The sequence below is a fragment of the Mytilus galloprovincialis genome, chromosome 1 (assembly GCF_965363235.1).
Source record: "Mytilus galloprovincialis chromosome 1, xbMytGall1.hap1.1, whole genome shotgun sequence".
In the NCBI taxonomy this organism is placed as follows: Eukaryota; Metazoa; Mollusca; class Bivalvia; order Mytilida; family Mytilidae; genus Mytilus; species Mytilus galloprovincialis.
This window is the reverse complement of record NC_134838.1, coordinates 132,468,585-132,495,221: the sequence shown is the minus strand read 5'-3', so window position 1 is coordinate 132,495,221 and position 26,637 is coordinate 132,468,585. Positions and strand designations below refer to the sequence as shown.

The 26,637-nt window shown below is 33.1% G+C and overlaps 2 protein-coding genes across 2 annotated transcripts in view; both read right to left on the bottom strand.

The window, feature by feature from the left end:
• LOC143060437 (ATP-binding cassette sub-family D member 3-like) overlaps positions 1-26,637 on the bottom strand; it is an 83,422-nt gene that overhangs the window by 31,564 nt on the left and 25,221 nt on the right. The gene's annotated exons all lie outside the window — the stretch shown is intronic.
• LOC143060421 (ATP-binding cassette sub-family D member 3-like) lies at positions 8,735-20,083 on the bottom strand. The gene is made up of 8 exons (XM_076233602.1): positions 19,947-20,083; positions 19,767-19,832; positions 18,361-18,474; positions 16,667-16,717; positions 12,644-12,688; positions 11,954-12,058; positions 10,471-10,527; positions 8,735-9,847 (listed from the first exon to the last, which is right to left on the bottom strand). The coding sequence occupies exons 2-8, from the start codon at positions 19,806-19,808 to the stop codon at positions 9,770-9,772; spliced, it is 492 nt and encodes a 163-aa protein (XP_076089717.1). The 5' UTR covers positions 19,809-19,832; positions 19,947-20,083; the 3' UTR covers positions 8,735-9,769.

Here is a 26,637-nt window from a genome sequence, read left to right as displayed (position 1 = left end):
CTTCTATTAAAACATCACCATTAGGAGTAACCAATGGTACTTTCTCAAATCTGAAAAAACAAACATAATAATACGATAAGAACAGTATTCAAATATTGGAATGATAACGCTGGTATACCCAAATGAAGGTTTATTTTTTCTTAAAAAAACTAGTAATTACTATGCGAAATATGTTCTAGTTACTCCCCTTTGGCCGATCATTTGATATTCTCGCTTAACTGATTTTGATTTGTGTTCACTCCACCTTTTAATTTCAAAGTGAATTCCTTTTCCTAGTCATTACATTAGAATTCTTTAGAGTAATCAGATCGAAAGATTTTCCACCCTCCCTCCCTTATTATATTGTTTGAAAAATATTTTTTCATTATTATTTTATTTATTCTAATTTTTGAATATTTTGCATCTGTAATTTATGCGGCGGATATTTAATTTTTGTGATCCGCCATGTGTGTTATCCAAGAATAAGTATTAGTATTTGTATATGTATTGGTATTTGTACTTTATATTATTGTAAAGACATGTATGTAAAGATTAATGTTTTCGACCAAATAAATTTATATTAACATTTCAGTCTTTTATGAAACCAAAAGTAATTAAATGAAAAACAGGATTGCAAATTTTTCTGCCCTGCAAATAATGCCAATAATATCATAATACAGAGAGTGATGTTGTCGAAAATCAAATTAACAAAAATACCAGATTTTCAAACCTGGACATTCAAAAACGTCATTTTTTCAAAAATATAGCTTTCAGACATTTTCCTCAAATGTAAAAAAAATAAATATAAATTGTAGCTACATATTGTTTAAGTATTCAATAAATGTTCATTAGCAGCACCAAAATTCAATTGATATTCCATAATAACATAAATTAGGGCATTAAAATTAAATACTTTTAGGTTTCAGATATTTTTTTTAGGTCAACAAACAAACAAATATATCCATGATAAAACTAATCAGAATGTGTAAAATGACTGCCATTTAATTAAACTATCTTAACACTGGTCAAAGGGCAATAACTCTATAGGCATTTAGGTTGTGTAAATTTTCAGTAAATTTTTCACTTTTTTAGCAGTCAAATTTGCACAATTTCTGTGGCGTTTTGTAGTGCTGTACTAGCTTGTTTCCCTGAATCAGTGGTTTTTACTTGTATTTATTACATAGTTGTGTACAATTTCACTGTGATCTTTATTCAACATGCGACTCATGCAGATGTCTGTTGTTAGGTTCTGTTCCCTATTTAACAGAGGGAATCGCTAACCTGAATCTAACATTCTTAAATGATTATAAACTGTATCTATTAGTGTTATTGGTGAATTTTGTATTTGTTGACAATTACTTGCAAAATTACATGCCAGTGCAAAGTTACATGTTCCTATTCTTACAAATGTATATTAATGCCTTTGGATCAGTCTGAAAGTTTGGTTGGTAATAGGGAGGGCACTTCCTGTTAGTGTTCCTCCTGCAGATCTCAGTGAGCTGTAGATCATTTATTTATCTTGTGTACTTTTATATTTTGATGCATAACTTTTTATTTGTGTTTGTAAATGCTTGAATTACTTTTAATGCTTTATATATAATAGCTATTGCATGAATGTTAGTTTATCTGTATTTTATGTTTGCTTTATATGCTTTAATTTTGCTTATTAATTGCTGTGCTTCATAACATTATTTATTTCACATGATGTGCTTACTGTTATATTTGTTTTATGTATTCTGCTTATCATATATGTATGTTGGATAAAAGCTCTCCAGTAAATAAATCTGTTATTTATTTATTTATTTCATTAAATAAATTGTGAAGTACATCACCAGTAAACAACACTTTCTTACAAATAATAGAACACATGCATAGAATGAGAGAGTATCTGAAAGGGTATACTTGCCTTTAGCAGAATATATAAAGCTTTGAATTGCAGCACTTAGTGAAAATGATTGGTTTTAATAAATAATGCACTTGACAATTAAACCGAGTGTTCTTATCCACAAACTGTTAAGAATTATTTTTTTTAATGAAAATGTGCAGAAAAGTTATTTCAAATCGGAGTGTAAACAAAATGAGAAACATGAAATCATCCTGTTTTAAAAGATTTTGGCAAAAAAGTCAAGAAAAAGTTGAGATAGAATTAAACAATTGTTACTGGACAAATTATACAATCTTATTCTACTAAGAAACCATTTTTCAACTAAAAAGTCTGAAAGATTTAAAGTTTGCAACAATCATCTGGTAAACTAACAGAAAAAAATAACATGTAAAATTCTATTGAGATCCATCCGCAGTGCATTTCCCATATATTGATTTGGATTAAAAAAAAACATCAGTCTAATGAAACAACATTTATGGACCGCTTTACGTGGTAAGTCTGTCACTGTTACCTGTGCGAATTTCAAACGCGCAATTTTACACCAGTAATGAAAACCTTCTATCATTTATGGGTAGACTTTACATAGATAAATTCAGCCGTATTTGACGTGAAACTGTACTTATGTGTCCCGTCATACTTTGAACCACACCATTATTTTATTTATTATTTTTACTGTAAGTCTGTTTTTTGTTATATCTACTTTACGTGAGTCTGCATTTATGTATGCCGGCATACGACAAAATTATTTTTATGTCTACCTGTGCGAATTTCAAACGCGCAATTTTACACCAGTAATGAAAACCTTCTTTCATTTATGGGTAGACTTTACATAGATAAATTCAGCCGTATAAGAAAAGCAAAATGAGAATGTTAAATTTGATGTATGCCTTTTTGTGCTACTTTGTTACATTTGTTGTTTATGTAGTGATATTAAGATGATAACACAATATTGACTGTTGTACCCCTATTTTTGACATTTTTACTCTTTGAGTATGTTTATTTTGTTCATGCATCGTTGACAATGTAATGGAATTTGATGCGAATGTCATACAAGTGAGAGGTTTAGCTAGCTATAAAACCAGGTTCAATCCACCATTTTCTACATTAGAAAATGCCTGTACCAAGTCAGGAATATGACAGTTGTTATCTATTCGTTTGATGTGTTTGGACTTTTGATTTTGCCTTTTGATTTTTGATTTTCCTTTTTGAATTTTCCTCGGAGTTCAGTATTTTTGTGTTTTTACTTTTTTTTAATAGGAACACAGATATTGATACTTTTTTTTTAAATTTCACAAAATAATTTAAACTTAAATTTCAAATACAAGCAAACTTGTGACCTTGACAAATAAGCATCCATAGTTAATTATGTTTATTTATTATGTTTTTTGATTTTTTTCAAATCATTTGCAATCTAACACTAATAACTGTATGAATATTTTGCAGAAGATTTAACTAAATACTGCATTGACAAGTCAAGGGTAACGATTTGACCAGGTTACAATTTGTCCTGGGTCATTGAGACTAGTTCAAAATTCTAAATCCAATCTTATATTTGACAGCTTTAAAAAGATGATTAAGTCAAATCAAACATTGACATCTTTATCAGGCAAACCAACTTATATCTTGTAAATGTTTAAGTTCATGTCATCCAGTAGACCTATACCATGTGGACCTAACCATAAGACTAAATAACTTACATCTTGTATATGTTTAGAACATGTCATCCAGTAAACCTAAACCATGTGGACCCTGACCATGAGGGTGAATAACTTATATCTTGTATATGTTTATGTCATGGCATCCAGTAAACCTATAGAATGTGGACCTTGTCAAGAAAGAAATGTAAAGACTAAAGCTCTGGTGTTACAACTTTGATGAAGAATTATGTTCAACATGTTCTGATAGCCATAAAAGATCCAATGGAACACGTGATCATAAAACAGATATCAAAAATTATAAACCATCCACTGGAGCTATCAATACAGAATATGACATACATGGTCAACAGCTTAACTTGTGTTGCCCCAATCATTTAATGCCTTGCTGTGATGAATGAATTCCTTCTAGCCATTTAAAGTGTACGGGAATAAGATGTTTAGCGACTGTTGTGGAGAAAGCAAAGATTGAAGAAACAAAAGAATCTGTAGAGAAAGATACCAACTCCATCTTACATCTCCTAGTTGAAATCGTATATCAAAAATCAACAAACATCAAAACTGGAGAAGAACAATATGAAGGTATAAAAGAGTCAATTGTTAAAATAAGGAAGAAAATAAATAAACATTTAGACCACCTGCAGAAGAGCTTATGCAAAGAAGTAGACATCATCTGGAATCATGAAAAGTCAAACGCAACAGATTTAATGACTGAAATCAAAGAAAAAAACATGTTCAAAAAAGCTCATAACAATTTGACAGCATTCACAACACATAGTTCAAAACTCCAATCATTTCTTGGTGTACATCAGATTGAACAACAAGTACATACATTTCAAAGATCTGGAAAACGATGACAGGGCAAACAAAATTGACATCAACATGAGGCAAAATGATGCGATAGAAAAGATACTAAGTGATTTAGAATCAACAGAATCCCTGGGAGAAGTAATGATTGTTAAAACAGAAATAGCCTTGAAAAGAGAAACAAGTGTGAGTAGGAACGCACAAGTACAGTCAACAGTACAATCAAACATAAACAACATGACAATGAATATTGAAACAAAAATAGATATAAACATAAAAGCGTACAGCAGTGACATGATTTGTCTGATGGAAGAGTTATATCTGTGGAATGGGCGGGAAAAGTAAACCTACTTACTTTTGATGGCAAACAACAGAAAAAATTACCTATACATGATGGAGCCTACTGTATTACACAGATCAATCAGAACACTATAGCCATAACTTATCCTAAGGCGGGACACATTCGGATCTTCAAACTGGATAATGAAACGGTTACCAAAGTTATCTCATTAGAACTACCATGCTATGGTTTATCATTATCAAATAATTATCTTTTAGGTTTGCGTGATGATGAAATCTGTATTATAGACTTGGAAGGAACTACAGTGAATTCAATACAAGTTGAGAATAAAACCGGACTGTTTAACCTTGTATACGGTAATGACAGGGTGATCTATTGTGACGAGGTAGGTAAAGCAGTATACTGTGTGGATGGGTCAGGTAAACAGATCTGGCAATATACACAGGATTTAACAGGACCAAAAGGACTTTGTATAGATACTTATGATAACATTATTGTAACAGACGGTAGAGCAGATAGAATAATAGTAATATCAAAGGATGGACAGAATAGTAAAGTACTGATTTGTGATGAGGATGAACTGAAGTATCCTTGGTGTATTTGTTTTAAGCAGAATGAGAATTCAGGTCATATTCTTAGAATCAATGCCACATACTTTGCAAAATTCATTTTGTCTTCCGTATTAGTTTTCCATGATTTTTTAATATTTCACATAATGATCAATTGGTTTTACATTAATGATTAGGAGTTTTCAAGTTGTCTTTCTCACTCTCCTGACTCTGATTAAGTTAACTGGATACAGTACTGAGTTCTCGGGCCAGATATTCGATAACATAATAGTGATAATATTTCAGATCTGACTTTGAACAGTAAAACAAAGTTATGCTCTGAACTGGAACCTTGCTAAGTATTCATAACTATAACTATAATGAGGTTAATTCTTGACAAAAAATAATTGATTGTTGGAAATGTACTCAGGAAGGGTGAGCAGATCATGCTCCACATGTGGCATCCGTCGTGTTGCTTGTGTAAGTGCAAACCCAGAACCAATTCTAATTCAGTAGGTCACATTCGTAAAAAAAGGAAATGGGATTGTAGTTACGACATAAGAAACATATTCACTTTCATCGCTGAAACGGATGTTCCATAACGCTCTACAAACTCGTGATGGCGTCCGTAAATTTTACGAAGGGATGATTTCAACGTCATCATTCTGAACTCTTGGTTTAATAGCTTCCTTGTGAGCAGTAACCCTGTATCAAGAAAATCATAAAAGGAACAAGAGCACACACACTGAAATGTCTCACCTTCTTTACTAATCATTGATATTATGTTGATAGTCCTAAATATAAAGCTTTATTACAACTGTCTCATAAACTTAACATAAACCAAGAAAACTAAACATTAACATTTTAACCATGAAAATGAGATCAAGGTCAGATGAACCATGTCAGACAGGCATGTACTGCTAACAATTCTTCCATACAACAAATATAGTTGACCTATTGCTTATAGTTTAAGAGAAAAAGACCAAAACACAAAAACCTAACACTGAGCAATGAACCGTGAAAATGAGGTCAAGGCCAAATAAAACCTACAAGACTGACATATAGATCATAAAATAATTCCATACACCAAATATAAACCTATTGCATATAGTATGTGAAAAAAAGGCCAAAACTCAAAAACAACTTTGACCACTGAACCATGAAAATGAGGTCAAGGTCAGATTACAACTGCAAGGTAGACATGTGCACCTTACAATCATTCCATACACCAAATATAGTAGACCAATTGCATACAGTATACGAAAAACAGACCAAAACACAAAAACTTAATTATAACCACTGAACCATGAAAATTAGTTCAAGGTTAGATGACACCTGCCAATTGGACATGTACACCTTACAGTGCTTCCATACACCGAAAATACTAGATATATTGCTTATAGTATCTCAGATATGGACTTGACCAGCTTGTTCACTGATCCAAGAAATGAGTTCGAGGTCAAGTGAAAACTGTCTGACGGGCATGCGGACCTTGCAAGGTACACACATACTAAATATAGTTATCCTTTTACTTATAATAAGAGAAAATTGTTAAAACATTACAAAAAATCTGAACTTTTTTTTCAAGTAGTCACTGAACTATAAAAATGAGGTCAAGGACATTGGTTATGTGACTGACAGAAACTTCGTAACATGAAGCATCCATATACAAAGTATGACGCATCCAGGTCTTCCACCTTCCAAAGTATAAAGCTTTTAAGAAATAAGCTAACGCCGCCGCCGCCGGATCACTATCCCTACGTTGAGCTTTCTGCGACAAAAGTCGCAGGCTCGACAAAAACAAGCCTTAGAATATTGTATCATTTGGGAGATATATACTGCGTATTCAGGTGCTGCTGGAATGTTGCTAAATAGAAATTGAAAGTCCACAATTGGCAAGCTGAAATCATTTTTTGTCGTAAAGTTTTGTATTTAACCGACTATCATTGTCAGTTTCAAGGTGTAAGTAAAGATAGGTAGACCTAAATGTATCTCTTGAATCATATATCTCTTGTTTAATTGGGATAGATACATGCGTTCAACATGGTCACCAAATTTTAAATTATTTAGTAAAACAACATCATCTTTTTTAGAATTATGCCTTCAATATATTATGACCCACCAAACATAAAATCTGAAGAGAACGGTTTTTAAAAAGGGTGTGTGGATTTTACTTTAAATAAGGAAAATATAACACAAAATTGCAAATTATTTGTTCAGGAAAAAATTGGAATAAAGTTAAAAACAACAGTTTACAACTGAAGATCAGCAAAAACTGTAATGTGATCGTGCAAGCATCTGTTGAGAAACCAGAATTGATTGATCCAGAAAAGGTCAAGCAAACCTCCTAAATGATGGGAAGTTGTTTCTTGTTTCTATATTTGGTGATAATCTGTAAGACAAAATTATGAAATAAAAATATTAATAAGATGTAAAAATCATGACCTTTTAGCCAGCCCATTGTAGTAAATATATATATTTTTCTGTGACATAATTGGCATTAGTAAATAAACTCATCATAGATACCAGGATTAAATTTTGTATATACGCCAGACGCGCGTTTCGTCTACAAAAGACTCATCAGTGACGCTCGAATCCAAAAAAGGTTAAAAAGGCCAAATAAAGTACGAAGTAATGTTATTTTCTATATAAATATATAACAGACCCAAAATATGTGGAATATGAATAGCTACACAAGCATTACCAGTGCAACCTTTAGAAGGATCTATATTATACAAACAAAGCCTATGTGAGGAATAATGCAGACAGGTCATGCATAAACAAACTTTAATCCTTAATTGACCATAATTGCTAAAAAGTAACAACTTGAAAAAATACTACTAGTAACTGAAGCACAAAATGGGTAAAATGTGAATATTAATAAAAGCATGTAAGCTGTGAACATATCCTTTTTATCAGTACAATACAAGAGATTGGAAAAAATATATGTTCTCCGACAAGTCTGCTTTGTACCATAAAGACATACACAGTAAGGCGGTAATTAAAGGTGATTTACAAAAGTTAGAAAGCATAGCAAAATGCCAGCAAGCAATGCAAAAAACCGTCAAGATAATAAGACAGGTTCTTATATAAAACAGCAGGACAGACATATCATATTTAAATAAGTGTTTGTATCCTAGTATGAGAAAGTTCAAATATGGTATTTACTGTTATTTCGTCGACATCCAATTTGATTATTATATAATACTCAACATCCATATTTTGGGGGTATTATGACACATCTCCACACGCTCTGGTGTTAGTTAATATACATGTAAAATATATAGTATGAAAATATAAAGGTTCTAAAGATGTATAACTGACACAATCTGTACCTGAGGACATCGGGTTGTCTACTGAAACCAAATATTTTGACCTTTGACCTCGGAAGTTGTACATACATTATAACACACCCTCTGGTGTTGATTAATATACATTACAAGTTTAAAATCATAATGGTCCTTAATATATAGAGCGGATACAATTTGCTAGGGAAAGACGGATCGACAGAAAGACGGACGGACATTTGACCTAGGAAGTTGTACATACATACGAAGTTCACAAATATAACAGGTGAGCAGATTGTGAATAAAAACATAAAGATCTTCCCAAGTCATTAGTTAATTTGTCAATGAAAATCTTACCCAAAAGTTTGAAACTGTTAAATTAATGGTTGAGTATAATCCTTTTTAGAGGGACAATAGTGTTCCAAATTACATTTTCTTTTAATCAGATTTTGGCTTGTAATCTACCTAATACTAACGTCAGAATCAGTCAGAAAAATACAAAATTTGAAAATTTTTCATTATCACAAGTTTTATCTATAAATAAATAATATTTTCTATTCTATGTCATCATAATTATCTATAAATTGTTTTTTAATCATATGTACATCCTGATAAAAAAAAACACCTGTATTATACTCATTGTACAATGTATACACAATTATATTATGACATTAAATATCACATCACAAATTTTACAAGTAATGAAACATTGTGTACAGAATATACATCATATCACGATTTGTACAAGTAATAAAACAACTTGTACCCTCACATAGTCTCTCCCAATATAAGGGTGGTACAGGGTTAATTGTTTTGACATGTTAAATATTTCAATGGGTTAATATTTCATCAATGTGATTGGGTCATACCTGTTTACCTTCTGTTGAGTTGTCTTTAAAAACTGTGTTCTTCGCATACATGATTATATGAATGAAACAACAGCTATAAAGCCAAATGTCTGTATCAAACTAAGTATGTTGATACCCCCTTCTCCCCCCTGTGTACACTATAGACATCACAGTACAAATAAATGAACAGAGTGTACACTCTATACAACATCACTGTACAATTTGTACAATTCATGGAAAGATGTTTACACTATAAATACATCACATTAAAATTAATTGAACAATTTGTACAGTTCATGAATAAGATCTATACAAAATACATCCCATCAAACGTTTTACATGTAATTGAACAATGTGTACATTATATACATCACAGTACAATTTGTACAAATTGTTGTATATACATATTAATAAAATACAATGTTTACAGTTTTAAAAGTCCTATCATTGAAGCCTTTTTCAAGATCCAAACTCTGTGGTATCAGATGTAATTGGTTTGAACTCGTACGCTCCTCTACCATCCATCTGTAGGTAAAACTGAAATGGAAAAAAACAATAAAAATTAGGACACAGGAATCTTACAAATATAAAACCAAATGGTTTATTCTGTTTGGAATTTTCCTCTGTATTTGGTATTTTTGTGATTTCACTTTTTTTTATCCAGAAAACTGAATATTTGTACATGAGGTTCACTATATAGTTAAAAGGAATTCCAGTTTATGTGTATTGAACTTCAGGAAGAAATTTTCAAATTAAATTTTATTGACCAATATCACATTGAATCATAGTTAAATCAATGACAAGAAAACTAATATGTCTTTTTGCTGAAAATGTGCATATTAGCAGTCTTTTCATGATGTCATAAATATCACACATTTTTATCTACCACAAATATTCCATGAAAATTGATAAATTTCCATTTACTTTTTGGACTCCCTACACAATGGTCCAGATCATTCTAGTTATCAAACTCACACAAAGATGAACTTGATTTTGAGTTCATTTTATCAACTGATTTTACATTACATATTATTCTTTAACACTATAAAGTTATATTAGTTTGGGTCATGGTTAAATAGGAATTATAATAATATCAAAGAAGTGATAGTTACAGTAAAACCATTATCAACACTGTCACAGTTAAAGAGTTAATAACAAACCTCATGATGTTTCCATAATGACTTTCTGTGTGATACTGTAAACAATGTTATTCCAACCTATAAATATAATACACATATTATGATAACAGGTATCACACAGAGTGTTAAATCTCAATACCAAGTAACATCAGAGTACCATGAATTCCTCATTATTCATTGGATACCTATTTGCAGATTAAGGGGGTAATCAATTTAAATGTTTAGCTAATTACAAATTTTCTATCACCATGATAAGCTTGCATGTCACTTTTGTCCATATTGTCCTGACTCCATGTTAATACTACTGCTTGTCTCCCATTGTACAATGAAGTGTATAATTAATGTAAATAACACAGTCTTCCTCATGGTTGATTAAAATATATCTGTTTATAGAGTCTTATACAAAAAGCTTATTCAACCTAAAGGAATTTTCTACAAAATTTAGTCCTGGTATCTATGATGAGTTTATTTCTAAGAAATAATAAAAAAAAAATTGTAGAAATTTAATGAGAAAACTTAAAAAGAAAATATGCAGTAATCTGTCATACTTTTTGTAAATGCTATTTTTAATAAAACAAGTGAAACTGCGAGCTACTGCTCACTGATGATACCCCCGCCGCAAGTGGATAATATTAATAGTGTAAAAATATGCAAGTGTTCGGTAAACAGGAAGTTGTCGAGTGATGAATCTGAAAACGCATCACACGGTATAGCTGACTTATATAAATCCTGAAACCAAATTTCAGAAATCCTTGTATTGTAGTTCCTGAGAAAAATGTGACGAAAATTTTCAACTTGGCTATCATGTGTAAAATCATACAAGTGTTCGGTAAACAGGAAGTTGTCGAGTGATGAATCTGAAAATGCATCACACGGTATAGCTGACTTATATAAATCCTGAAACCAAATTTCAGAAATCCTTGTATTGTAGTTCCTGAGAAAAATGTGACGAAAATTTTCAACTTGGCTATCATGTGTAAAATAAGACAAGTGTTCGGTAAACAGGAAGTTGTCAAGTGATGAATCTGAAAACGCATCACACGGTAGGGCTGACATATATAAATGTTGATACCAAATTACAGAAAGGGTGGATGTGTTGTTCCTGAGAAAAATGCGACGAAAGTTTCATGGGACGGACTGACTGACGGACTGATGGACGGACGGACTGATGGACGGACTGACGGACGGACTGACGGACTGACAGACAGAGGTAAAACAGTTTACCCCCCCCCCTTTTTTAAAGCGGGGGTATAATAAATGATGTTGAAAGTTAAATTATTCTTCTACTTATTGGTTTTAATGTTTCTTTAATATCTATCTTTTAGATCATTGATTGTGTTGTAGACTGTGAACATTTTACTGAGATCTTTGACTACGTTTGTGTATTGAAAATTATTAATTTAACTGACTTAATAATACATATTGCAGGTTTAAACAAATATCAATGTAAATGCATTGCATCAGTTGGAATTGAGGACATATCAGTTTAAGATAAATTACAAACCTCTTTACAATACTGATAAATAAAACCCTCTACATCCACACTGACCGCACTCGTACATTCATCTAGGATAGCAAACTGTGGCTTATGATAAAGTAATCTGGCCATCTACAACAAGCAAGGATACCTTCAGAATGATGAACAAATACTATATACTATGATTTTATAATTTATTCTACAATTAGATAATTTACACAAATTTTCTATAACTCTACCTCATAAAAGCCTTTTAAGAATGTTCAATATTTTATAATAACTAGATGAGTCGGAATGACATAAATGACACTTCTTGCAAAACAAGCTTTAAACAATTATTAGGTGTTGAAATTTATAAAGTCCAAAGCCTGAATTTTTTGAATAAATCAGCAAAGCGGAACCAAACAAACGTAAACTTGATTTGTAACCCATCATAGTTGACTCACATACTACAAAACAGCTAAATATATGAAGGCATTTAGAAGGAAATTCTATATAGCTGTTTGTTGTGGAATAAGGGTAACATTAAATAGCTCCAAACTAAGCCAATGGGATGTAAGAAAATTCTTATAAGCAAAGTACTATGTCATTCTACAGTTAACATTCTGATACTATTGTCTATGATGAAAAATCAAAAATATGATCAATACTGATTTGTTAAAGATCATCATATAAAATAAATCACTTTAAAAAATAACTGAGTACGTCTGTACTTACTGCAATTCTTTGTTTCTCTCCACCACTCAACACATCCATCCAATCCTGTAAATACATCAACTCTTTTAAATCTGTATATGTGGAATAAGTTCTTATTAAAAACTTCATATGTGGAATAAGTCCTTATTAAAAACTTTATATGTGGAATAAGTTCTTATTAAAAAACTTTATATGTGGAATAAGTTCTTATTAAAAAACTTTATATGTGGAATAAGTTCTTCATAAAAACCCTATATGTGGAATAAGTTCTTATTAAAAAACTTTATATGTGGAATAAGTTCTTATTAAAAAACTTTATATGTGGTATAAGTCCTTATTAAAAACTTTATATGTGGAATAAGTTCTTATTAAAACCATGTATGTGGAATAAGTTCTCATTTAACAACTTTATATGTGGAATAAGTTCTCATTTAACACTTTATATGTGGAATAAGTTCTTATTAATCAAAGCGCTGTAAGCGCTGAAGGCAGTTAACCAAAAACCAAGGCAACCGTAATTATGAAAACTGTGGCAATGTTGCCTCAACGTTAAACATTCATATATAGTACATTCATGTTTATCTAATGATTTATTTATTAAGGCAAATAATTTATATGTTATCAAGGTTTCAAAAGCAATGCATATATCAATGTATATTTTTTATGGTGAGTCTTCAGTGGTACAAGTTCCCAATGATTGCAGTTGTTCTACTTGGTAGTTAAACTTGGTTTTATTTGACTGCTAGAAGTTCAATTTGACTTAGTATGAACATGTAATAGTATGAATGGACTGGTTTCCCTGGAAAGAAAACTGAGTTTGTGTTCTATAGTACAAAAGTTATGTGACACGAATCAGACAAATGTTCACTACAACAGGGATCAAAGGTGAGGTCTGACTGACCTGTCCATAGTAAATGTAAATGATTTGTTATTTTGTCCCATACATATGAATATATATAATTTAGGGGTGGGGATCTCAACGGTTTTCAAGTTCTCAAACAGGTAGGGGTAGCAGAGGATTTAGGGGGGGCAGGGGCCCGGCCCCCTTTTTTGGTAAAAAATTGGTTGCTTATATAGGGAATCACTGAAGCATGACTGGAGCGGGCCCCTCTTAGGTCAGTCAGTGGACCCCACTTATGAAAATTTCTGGATCCGCCACTGGGGGTAGGGTGACCCTAGGGACTTCCCCATCATTTCATTTTATTTGTTATATTGTCCCATACATGAATATATATGGTTTAGGGGTGGGGATGTCATTGGTTTCCAAGTTCTCAAACAGGAGGGGTCGGGTGACCCCAAGGACTCCCCCTATATTTCATTTAATTAGTTATATTGACCCATACATGAATATATATTGTTTTGGTGTGGGGATCTTGACTGTATTCAAGTTCTCAAACAGGAGGGTTGGGATGACCACAGGGACTTCCCCTATATTTCATTTGATTTGTTATATTGTCCCATACATGAGTATATATGGTTTAGGGGTAAGAATCTTGACCATTTTCAAGTTCTCAAACAGGAGGGTGAACAGTGACCTCAGGGACTCCCCCTATCTTTCATTTGAATTGTTATATTGTCCTGTACATGAATATATATGGTTAAGGGTTGGCGATCTCAATGGGTTTCAAATTCTCAAACAGGAGGGGGTGGGGTGACCCAAAGGACTCCACCTATATTTCATCTGATTTGTTATATTGTCCCATACATGAATATATATGGTTTAGGGGTGGGGATCTCGACCATTTTTAAATTCTAAAACAGGAGGGGTGGGAAGACCTCCAGCGACTCTTCCTATATTTCATTTGATTTTTCATATTGTTACAAACATGAATATATTTGGTTAAGGGGTGTGGATCTCGACTGTTTCCAAGTTCTCAAACAGGAGGGGGTGGGGTAACTCCAGGGACTGCCCCTATATTTTATTTTTTATTTATTATATTTTCCTATACTTGAATATATGCAGGGGCGGATTCAGACGGGGGAGGGTTGCGGGCTTGCACCCCCCTTAAATTTGCAAAGCATGGGTTGTTCTCAGCTTTATACAGAATATTCCGAAAATTTTACCTCAATTTTTTTTAGCCTCGCTCTGCTCGGCAAAAATTTAAATTTGCGCCCCTCCTAACCTAAAATCCTGGATCTGCCCCTCATATGGTTTAGGGGTGGGGAGCTCGACCATTTTTCCAAGTTATCAAACAGGGGGGATAGAGTGGCCCAAAGAATGCCACCTATATATCATATGATTTACTTACATTAAGGTATATATAAATATAGTTGCATTATTTGTGAAAATAAAGAAACTTTCAGCTACTTTAATTGACCCTTCAAAATTGAGAAAAACAAATAACCCCTCGAAATTGCAGTAATATGTTTACACTTTAAAAGCATCTCACATGCATTATCATCATTTATCATTTATAAAGAAAATTTAGACTGTGACCATGAACATGTATATTGTTAGATATACTGTTCCCAGCTGTCACGTTGTATTGGATTTTTAAATTAAAATTTGTCAAAAAGTAATTTTGAGTTTCTGAATAAAATATTTTTCTGCTTTTTCTTTCTTTTACGTATATCTTTTGGTTTACAATACTAGTGTTTATATTCATTTACCATGCATAGATGTATTTTTTCACCTGCTTGGATTTATTTTGTAAATGATCGCCAAACCCGGAATTACCCTTATCCGCTTCCGGAATCGGATCCGATTGTGTAAAATTTTGTCTACAGGGCCGCCATTGTTATGTGTTTACAATGTTGTTTTTATCAATCAGATACGATTTTACTCGAAATTATACAATATTTGTCGGCGATTTTTTGTATAAAGCTAGCGGCTGAACAAAATGAACATCGCCGTCATGAAATAATAATGATAAAGATAAGTTTTTAGCTCGTTTAATTTGAGACTTTGGTAAACATGGTGAAAAGGTTTGCAAAGTAATTTCTTATTTTCTTTCAAGTGGAAGGTGACTACGTCGGGCGTAGCTAGAAACCAACTATCCTAGTCGAAATTCCGCTTTCAAAAGTGGAAGGTTGCGGACCTGCCTCCAAATTGAAAAGCTACGAAAATTTCTTTTTCTAATTTGAAATTGCCGCCAACAGCATGAACAGTTGAACTTATTATATAATAAACTACTGACTTAGTTGTACTACGTATTGATGACAAACAATATTCCTACGACTTTTGTCATTTGGGAAATCTAAACTAGGTTGTCTTAAGAGATTTTCGGCGATTAAATATTTCATACAATTGTTCTTTGACATCTTAGCTAAAAGCACAAGTCATAATGAACTACACAAGGATTCTTAATAGGCACTACTTCCTATGTGTAACTTTAAAACTTTTGGATAAATCGACGATCATTTAAGGGTTTTCTGGTCATATTTTTTGTAATCCAGAATAAAAAGTATTAAAAAAGTGTTAAATTAGTTATATATAACATAGTAGCAAGCTAGATAATAACAATGGCAAGTATTTCAGGATTTATTGGGTAGAACACAAATCTAGGGTGCTCGCATAATGCAGCTTAACTGCATAAAAACCCTATATGTGGTATAAGTTCTTAAACTCAATAAAAACTTGATAAGTGGAATAAGATTTTATTAAAAACTTTATATGTGGAATAAATTCTTTTTAAAATCTTTATATGTGGAATAAGTTCTTATTAAAGATTTAAAAATTCTTAAACTCATTAAAAAAACCTTTAAACTTGGAATGAGTACTCAAACTTATAAAAAAAACACCTCATATATGTGGAACAAACTCATATATAACAAACTTCAAATGCTTAACAAGTTCTCAAACTCATTTAAAACTTTAAATGTGGAATGAGTATTCAAACTAGTTAAAAAAAATTCCAAAACATATAGATAAGAAAGCTGTGTTACAGACAAATAGTTGCTCAAGACAGTTTTATTTGAAAAGCAAAACATTTCACAACATCGAGCATTTTTTTTATAAGAAATTCATGATAGAAAATCCCTTCATGCACTTGATACAATGAAAAGCAAAAGAACATCAATTAAATATAATCTGTCATAACTTACTTGTACAGAATCCCAGCCCCCTTCTCTTTCTAGGATGTACTCCAGCTGTACCTATAAAGATTTAATTTAAAATCAATTACAACAAGCGTAAAACTGAATGCCCTCTCTGCTATTGCGGGGGCATAAAAAGCCTTATTCATATAAATAATAATGAATTTTTCATCCATCTTTTAATCCTGAAAGAAATTTATAAGAGTAAGCACCCAAATCCATTTACCTTTTAAAGCGATGACTTCCACTAATTTAATTAAGAAGCAATCTTCTATCAAGGAAATCAAGACCTGGAATATTGTATCAAAGTAAGAGATATACAGTCAATACACATTCATTGCTGTTTATTTTTTCTTAAATTGAAATCATCTCTTTTGTCATAAAGTTAAGTTCTTAACAAACTTATTGTTCAGGGCAGATAGATCTTCATCTGATAAAACAATTTAATCCCTTGTCAGATTTGCTCTAAATCCTTTGGTTTCAGAGATATAAGCCAAAATCTACATGTCACCCCTATGTACTATTTATAGACATGGTGGCCATCTTGGTTGGTTGGCTAGGTCACGCCACACATTTTTTAAACTAGATACCCTACTGATGATTGTGTTTTTTTAAATTTGGCCCAGTAGTTTCAGAGGAGAAGATTTTTTTTAAAAGAATACTAAAATTTTTGAAAAATGGTTAAAAAATTTACTATAATGGGCAATAACTCCTTAAGGGGTCAACTGACAATTTTGGTAATGTTGACTTATTTGTAGATCTTATTTTGCTGAACATTATTGCAGTTTACAGTTTATTTCCATCAATAATAATATTCAAGATAATTACCAAAAACTGAAAAATTTTTCTTAAAATTACTAATTTGGTGGCAGCAACCCAACAAAGGGTTGTCTGATTCATCTGAAAATTTCAGGGCAGATAGATGTTGACCTGATAAACAATTTTAACCCAGTCAGATTTGCTCTAAATGCTTTGGTTTTTGAGTTATAAGCCAAAAACTGCATTGTACCCCTATGTTCTATTTTTAGCCATCGCAGCCATCTTAGTTGGTTGGCCGGGTCACCGGATTCATTTTTTAAACTAGATATCCTAATTATGATTGTGGTTAAGTTTGGTTTAATTTGACCCAGTAGTTTCAGAGGAGAAGATTTTTGTAAAAGTTAACGACGACGGACAACGACGACAGACACTGGACGCAAAGTGATGAGAAAAGCTTCAGGCCAGGTGAGCTAAAAAGAAGATGTGGTATGATTTCTAATGAGACAACTCTCCACAACAGACCAAAACGACATGGTAATTAATAACTATAGGTCACTGCACAGCCTTCAACATTGAGCAAATCCCAAACATAGTCAAGATTTTGAGCTGTAGTGACTATGTCTTGGGAATCCTTTATTTCTTCAATGGAATATCTGTAGGGAATTCAACTATAGAATTCAACTAAGCAAACAACACATTAATTCACAAATGTTTAAGGCCTAACAGAACTACATATTAATTCACAAATGTTCACAGATTTTGAATTGTCAGTGTTGAATAACATCGACAAAATCTTGACAACCCTTTTTTTTAATGACATCAGATCTGTTTTGCTTGTGAATTTATCAATTTATTTGATTGTAACCAATGTAAAAGAATGTCCCCCATCTACATAGCCAGCATCTTTCGGAGAGAGAATTTTCTTTTTTTCATTTAGTGACTACCTTTTTAAGAATATCTTCTAGCTGAACATCCCTTATTCCTTTCTTTAATTGGCTGTCTCTGCTATCAGGATATATTACTTGATCTCTCAATGTTCCCACAGTCATATACGGCCTCTGTAGAAAGTACAAAATGTTCAGGTAAGGTATAAGAAACAAACAATATATATACGGTCTCTGTAGAAAGAAAAAAATGTTCAGGTAAGGTATAAGAAACATACAATATATATGCGGTCTCTGTAGAAAGAAAAAAATGTTCAGGTAAGGTATAAGAAACATACAATATATATACGGTCTCTGTAGAAAGTACAAAATGTGCAGGTAAGAAACTTCAACATGATCCTATTAATAAGTTTACAATGATATCCTTACATATGAATCATACATTTAACAAGTCTGATATGCAAAACTTTCCAAGTCCATCAAACATGACTGAGTTGTTGATGAGATGTGCCAATACTAAAACAACTTATGGTTCCTGGTTTTCCTGAACTATTTATATTCTTGCTAGCATGATATTGTTGCATTTTTCTTTATTTCTAATTAAAGCATCTGAACTTTCAGTAACCATGTCTGAGGTAGCAAGGATTTATAGTATCTATGCAAATGAGATGTGCAAATACTATTACGAATAAAATTGAGAAAGGAAATTGTGAATTTGTCAAAGCAACAACAACCCAACCATAGAGCAGACAGCAGCTGAAGGTCACCAATGGGTCTTCAATATAGCGAGAATCTCCAGCACCCGTAGGCGTCCTTCAGCTGGCCCCTTAAAAATATGTATACTAGTACAGTGATAATGGACGTCATACTAATCCCAGAATTATACACAAGAAACTAAAATTAAAAATCATACAAGACTAAGAATGTATACCAAATATCATTGACTTACCTTTCTTGAAGTTCCCCCGTAGCTGACCTCAATCACAAACTTTAACATGAAACAACTTTGCAAAAATATCAAAACAATAAACCATGACTGTCTATGGAGGCCCATATAATATCACTGGAATGTGCTACTAAATTCTAAAATTGTTGTGATGTAGTCATTCCCCTTTAACTGACTTAAATCACAAACTTTCACATAAAACAACTAGCTATGGAAAAATTTAAAGATCAATTAACCATGACTATCTAGGCAGGTCCATATATTGTCACTGAAAATAAGATGTGCTGATGCATTTAGGAGCAATAACTCATAAAATGATTTTCCTGACAAGATTTTATAAAATGGACATGTTGATTGGCAGACCAGATCATAGGAAATTCTTCAGTAAAGTTAACTGATGACAAAACAGGCTGTGGATAGATGATGGAGGTTAAAGATAGACAACTGACACCAAATGAATGGTCAAATATAAACAAAGTTGCCAAAGTTTAACTAGCACAAGAAAAAAAAATTGACTTACCTGAGGAACATAAAATAGTTTTCCTTTTTCTGGCTTTGTCATTGTGCCACCAAATAATGGCCATAACTACAATAGAAATGTTGTAAGAGTGATGATAATAAATTAGTTTTTAATGTCTAATGGCATATAAAACATATATACCAATACTATACTAGAAAATGTTGTTGATATGAATATTACCCCTGCCTTTTAATGGACCAACAACACAGAGACAGATTATGAACACGCTAGTTCCTAGTTCCCAAGGTAACAGCATTAAAGGACACGTTGTTCCGACTCTGAGCTGACCATAGTCCATATAATTATGACAGCATTTTTAATTTTATGATGTGATGTTGTTGGAAGCTAGGGCGTCACAGCAAAAACTTCAATAATAACTTTCATGATGTCATAATTATTAGGACTTATCTCGATAAATTGCCTCTGCCTATTTTAGAAGTGAACCAATTGCCACCCACATAGTAGGCAAACACCTAATCAAAAGACAAGTAAGTCAGTTTTATGAATACAAATATGAATGTTACCAACTATACTGAGTGACATTTCTAAATTAATGTTTTATATGGATGACAAAACAAAACAGAAATGATTTGAAGTACCTTTTACATGTTTTATAAACTTGATGATCAATAATTCTAAAATAATGGTAGACATTCAACTGTGACAATTGTACAAAATTAATTGTTATGAGGGGGAGGACAGGGGGGTACCCTTCTCCCTTCTCCCACCCCTCTTCTCCTTTCTCCTACCCCCGTTCTCCTTTCTCCCATTAGAATAAAACATCTCCTTTTGAGATATTTTTTCTTGAAATATTAGAAATTTTTTTAAAAGGAGAAATATTTTATTTTTTCTCCTTTCTCAAAATTTTTCTCCTTTCTCCCAGCCTTCCTCTCCTTTCTCCTACCCCTTTCTCCTTTCTCCCACCCCCTTTCTCCTTTCTCCTACCCCCTTTCTCCCTGTCTCCCTTACCCCTGTCCTCCCCCTCTGTTATATAAATATTATATACAAAATTGACATAAATTTTCTAAGGTAAACAATTTAAATGCCTGCATTATGATATGTCTGATAACACAGTAACATGGTTATTGACCTATGTCATATTAACTGGGTCAGGTATTTAAATATCTATTAGTACTTTGATCAGGATTCAACATGTTCTAATAAACTTCCTGGTCGGCTGATATTTTTTGTCAAAAATTTTAACTGCCATACACACAATGGGAGTTATATTCAAATAAGATGATTTAATATAAAGAACAGATTTGTTTGTAAACAGGTATGACGATCTTTTCACCATTGTTCACATACACATGGACAAATATTAAACAATGTCTTAAGAAATTTGTGTCATACAAATTGACCTTTCAACTTCAATAACCTCTAAAGGAAATGAAGGATGTAACATTAAAATACAAATCCATTTCTAACTTACGGATATGGATGATCAAGTTTTATTTTATTAAGTTCAAATTAAAACTTGTTCCAAAACTGAGTGTAAATCAAAGTGCTGGATAGCACCTCTGAAAAGTTTGCAACTGTATATGTGTATTATTTCAAATAGGTTAAGCCCCAGTCCCACTAGACCACGATCGCACCACTTTCACCGCAATCTAAAATAAATTTAGATCGTGGTGAGGTCGCGGTATGAGCGGCATGAAAATGTTAATTTTCGTTGCTTTCACGATGCTACAACGTCCTGATTACGCTTCTACAACGATCCCGCTACGATTAAACCACGTTCTCACCGCGCTTATTCTGCGACCTCACTACGCTTATATAGATCTTTCTACGCTCTTCACGTTCTCACCACGACCATACCACCAGTTATCCGATTGCAACACGATCTTACTGCGATTATAGCACATTCTTACCACGATTATACTACGTTCATACCGCGATCTTACTACGTTCTCAGCAATACCGTCAATATCGTGTTTCATATCAATATAGTTCCATTCCTTCTATTTCTGATTAAAACGAAGATTCCTCGGAAACAATACAGTCATGCCACCAAAATCTACTAGAACACGTGGGCGTGGTGGTAGGGGTTGATGTAGAGGCAGAGGGAGCAAAGTATGAACGCATAGTACACAAGAAACTAAAATTAAAAATAGTACAAGACTAACAAATGCCAGAGGCTCCTGACTTGGGACAGGCGCAAAAATAGTGGGGTTAAGCATGTTTGTGAGATCACAACCCTCCCCCTATACCTCTAGCCAATGAAGAAAAGTAAACGCATAATAATACGCACATTAAAATTCAGTTAAAGAGAAGTCCGAGTCTGATGTCAGAAGATGTGACTAAAGAAAATAAACAAAATGACAATAATACATAAATAACAACAGACTACTAGCAGTTAACTGACATGCCAGCTTCAGACTTCAATTAAACTGATACTATACACATAAGTAGTATAATCTTGTCATCAAGAGATGTCGGAACGACCAATCAACCTAAATTACAACCTATTGCTGGTCCATAAAGCTCAAATGACGATATTTTAGAGAACGATAGCAGAGATGACACAGATGTGTCAATATATATAGGAAGATGTGGTATGAGTGCCAATGAGACAACTCTCCATCAACGTAAAAATCTATAAAAGTAAACCATTATAGGCCAAGGTACGGCCTTCAATACGAAGCCTTGGCTCACACCGAACAGCACGCTATAAAGGGCCCAAAAAATACTAATGTTAAACCATTTAAACGGGAAAAACCAACGGTCTAATCTACATAAAAACGAGAAGCATGGTTGAGCCGTTAGAGCAAATGGATAAATACATTCAGACAAACAAAATCTAGGGAGTTTTTTTTATATACATGTATTTTATGTGAAAATGACAATAATAATGATGGTCGTAGTGTGAACGTAGTAAGGTCGTGAAAAGAGCGTGATGAGGACGGCAAGGGCGTGCTAGAATCGTACTATGGTCGTGAACAGCGTGGTAAAGTCGTAGTGGAAGCGTAGTTGGGTCGCGGTGAGAACGTGATGGTCGTAGTAAGGTCGTGATAACGTCGCTGTGAAATCGTAGCGCAATCTCTCCGAATATAATCACGCTTTCGCTACGCTCTCGCTACGATTGTACAGCGACCTTTGCGATCTTACTACGATCTTAGTGCGCTCTCACTACGCTTTTACTACGACCTAATTTCGCCACGACCGCACCACGATTGTTTTGAACATGTTCAAAGTTGGCCACGCTCTTCACGATCTTGAAGACCTCACCACGACCGTGATACGACCTTACTGCGACCTACACGATCGTACCACGATCATCAAAATTTGCATTTTTTTCACAGATCGTAGTGCGATCGTGGCCTAGTGGGACTGGGGTATTATAGACGTGTATTATTTCAAATATGTAATAAATCACAGTTTTGATTTTTCAAACTATAAAACCATTGTCTCGCCAGCAATTTCCAAAAATCACTTTTTATGCCCCATTTATGGGCATTATGTTTTCTGGTCTGTGCGTCCATTCGTTCGTTCGTCCGTCTGTCCTTCCGTCCATTGGTCTGTCCCATTCAGGTTAAAGTTTTTGGTCAAGGTAGTTTTTAATGAAGTTGAAGTCCAATCAATTTGAAACTTAGTACACACTAGAACACACCCGTGATATCGCGGGTCAGTGACTGAATTAAAGTATATAACTATGCGTACGCCTTATTTTAGTATTGGGATTGCCATCTGATAAAGTCATGCCAATTATAAGATGCACAGTGTTCTCTGCTTTCAAAATCGTTCTGTTTGAACCCGTCGACCATTTGGAAAACAAAAGGTCCTGGAATGGAGTATTTTTTAATCAACAGCATTGTCCTATATTTATTAATTAAGTTATAAATAAAGTTGAATTCTTTGATTCGCTGTTTTATGTCATGCCCGCTAACAAATTAAAAACTGTACCTATACGCCTTATTTTAAGTCCTGATTTTTAGTATTCGTATTGTCATCTTAGAAAGTCTTACTGCTTAAAATACTACAATGGGGAACATTTTGCCAATGATTGAATTTAGTAGTGTCAACCCTGTGACTATGACCCCTGTATATGGCAAAATCCGAAATACACAGTTTGGTGGTGCGCCTGTCAGATGAGAAACGTTCAGATAAGGTAATAGGTAACAGGTGAATATTAATTATGTGGAAGAGTGGTGTAATTTTTAATCAACATCATTATCCTATATTGGATATATATAAAATTGAATTCTTTGATTTGTCGTTTTTATCCCATGACGGCTGATAAATTGGACCTCTTTATTTTAGTATTAAGTATTATAAGTGTTCCCTATGATATAATCTTTCTAATTTTAATGCCAAATTAGAGATTTTACTCCATTTTCACGGTCCACTGAACATAGAAAATGATAGTGCAGATGGGGCATGCGTGTACTGGGGACACATTCTTGTTTTATATACCTATACTTCTAAATCTAAAGACCGTTTTTATGTTCACCTGATAAATGTATAACCGAAGAAAGCTACAAGTCAAACTTATATATATAAAGGTATATATACTTGATAGGGTATCCTGAAAATTTCACCCCTTTACATCTAGAATGGTAAAAGGGACGCCAACAAAATTCAAACTTGACTTGTGTTTTGTGGTTGCGTATAAGTTTCATAAAATTTGGTTCAGGCAAACTAAAGTAAGAGAACAGAAATCAATTTTGGGATGTATGGACGTACGTACAAGTAAGGGACGTACATACTTACAGAAAAAACAAGGATAAAACTCAATGTGGTGGGGGCATAACAATAGTAGTATGACCTCAGGAATAAAAAGTGTATGTACACTAGATTCATACAATGTTGATCTGAGGTGCTTATAACCCTGTAACACATTTTAGTTGCTGCTGTGTAATTACCATTGAGGCAATGACATTTCAGATTTTTGTTTTACACCATTTATTTGATATATACAAGTAATCATTGCCTCTGTGGCGACACATTGTTTATTAATTACAAACGAAAGTGAACCAACGCCTGGTGAGTCTGTAGTACGGTAGAATCCATAAAGTGGATACCCGAGGGTTATTTATAGCAACGTACTGAAAGTGAAAGTTCATTGTAAGTATATAAATAAACTATAAAAAGAAATTAAAATAAAATGTTTTTTTTGTGAAAATGTTTGTTAAAATTATTCTGCCAACATGTGTTTGTCCTCTTGCATCGTGGAAAGAATAATACAATAAGTTGTCAGGCTGTGTATATACTTTATAGGTTGTGTGGTCTGAATGTTCTGTTAACTTTCTTCCCCAAAATAGACGACATTTTATCAGCAATTCCATACCATTTCGACTGGCTTTCCTTGGCCAGAGGTACTGCTTCCAATCGCGTCAGGAATGCTGTAAAATGTTTATTATAGGTCAATCTTAAAAAAAAATACTACTGCCCCAGGAATAAAGTGTGATCGAGGATAAAAAGTTCTGGATCCGCCACTGCATTGTTAAGCACTTAGAAAGTCATTTTGCTAGTACATGGACAAATGTTATTAAATCATTTTAATAATTTTTACAGCACTTGTCTTTAGCTTGATCTCGGTCTTGATACACTGAACTATAATATTCTAAGAAGTAGATGATGACTCAGTTGCTTTTAAATTAGGCAGTGTCTGCGCGTACCCGAATGCGGGTACAAATAGTCAAATTGACATTCGTAGGCTACGCGTACCCACATCCAGTTTTATATTTAAATGTCATCGGATCAGGAATAAAACGTGAAATATATACGGAAATTGAAAAATAATATTTTCAAATTGCATTTATTTAACTGAAGTTTAAAAATATCTTAAAAGACGAAAACTAAAGCTTGGTGTCTATATAAAAATTAAAAAACCAAGTAATAATGTCAAACTAAACCAATTTTAAAAGATTCATTCAAATAATTAAGATCTAGAACAAATTTTACGTATCCAATGTGATGGTTTTGGCACATATTTTAACCCTGCACATTTCAAATGTTGCCAGTCCAAACAACAATCACAGGCCAAAGAGTCCTGATCGTGATTTTGACATTTGATTCTCTTCTTTCGTCATGTTCTTTGCTGCCGCTTCAGAGATAAAATATTTTTGATGCGCTAGCTGAAGGTTTACATTTTAGTCAAGTATTTAGTTTCTTTTATACAAATGTATAAAATTAATCGACTGATAGTTCTGAATAAATTATTCCAATTCATGAAAACTTTAAAATGTCTTCCCCACATGTAAATCACTCTCTTCCATTTTAGGAATATGAATTAACTGGAAAAAAAACCTGTTCACTTATCATTACCTATATACATATAGATTCTAACACTGCATCGAGTGTAATAAGATATTTATCCACTTTCAACAGTTAAATTTTCAAATTTAAAACGCGAGGCTCACCGAGCGTTTTAAATATTTAAAATTTAACTGTCGAGAGTGGATCAATATCGTATTACACGAGATTTGGTGGTGGAATCTGTTTATCTAATGATTTTCTGACAATACGCAGGCAAACTTATTCCTCCTTTGCGACTGATCTGCAAAAAGATGTGTTCTTTCTATGTGATGTCATCAGGCATGGCGCCTTTTTTTCATGCCGTCACAATAGGAAATTCAGAGGAAAACAAGAAAATTTGACGTCATAATCGGATTTTAACCAATGAAGAACTGAGATCAAACGAAGCACACGTTGATTTTTTTTTATACAATGGGTGCACTAGAAAGGGATAAATTGACGAAAAATTAGAGAAAAATATTTATAAAACTTCTGAGTAGTTTTAATCAATTGTTCACTAATTGCGACACATTTCGTATATATTTTACGTCTAAGTCCTGATCCGATGGCATTCTACTATAAAACCGGATGTGGGTACGCGCAGCCTACGAATGGCAATTTGACTATTCGTACC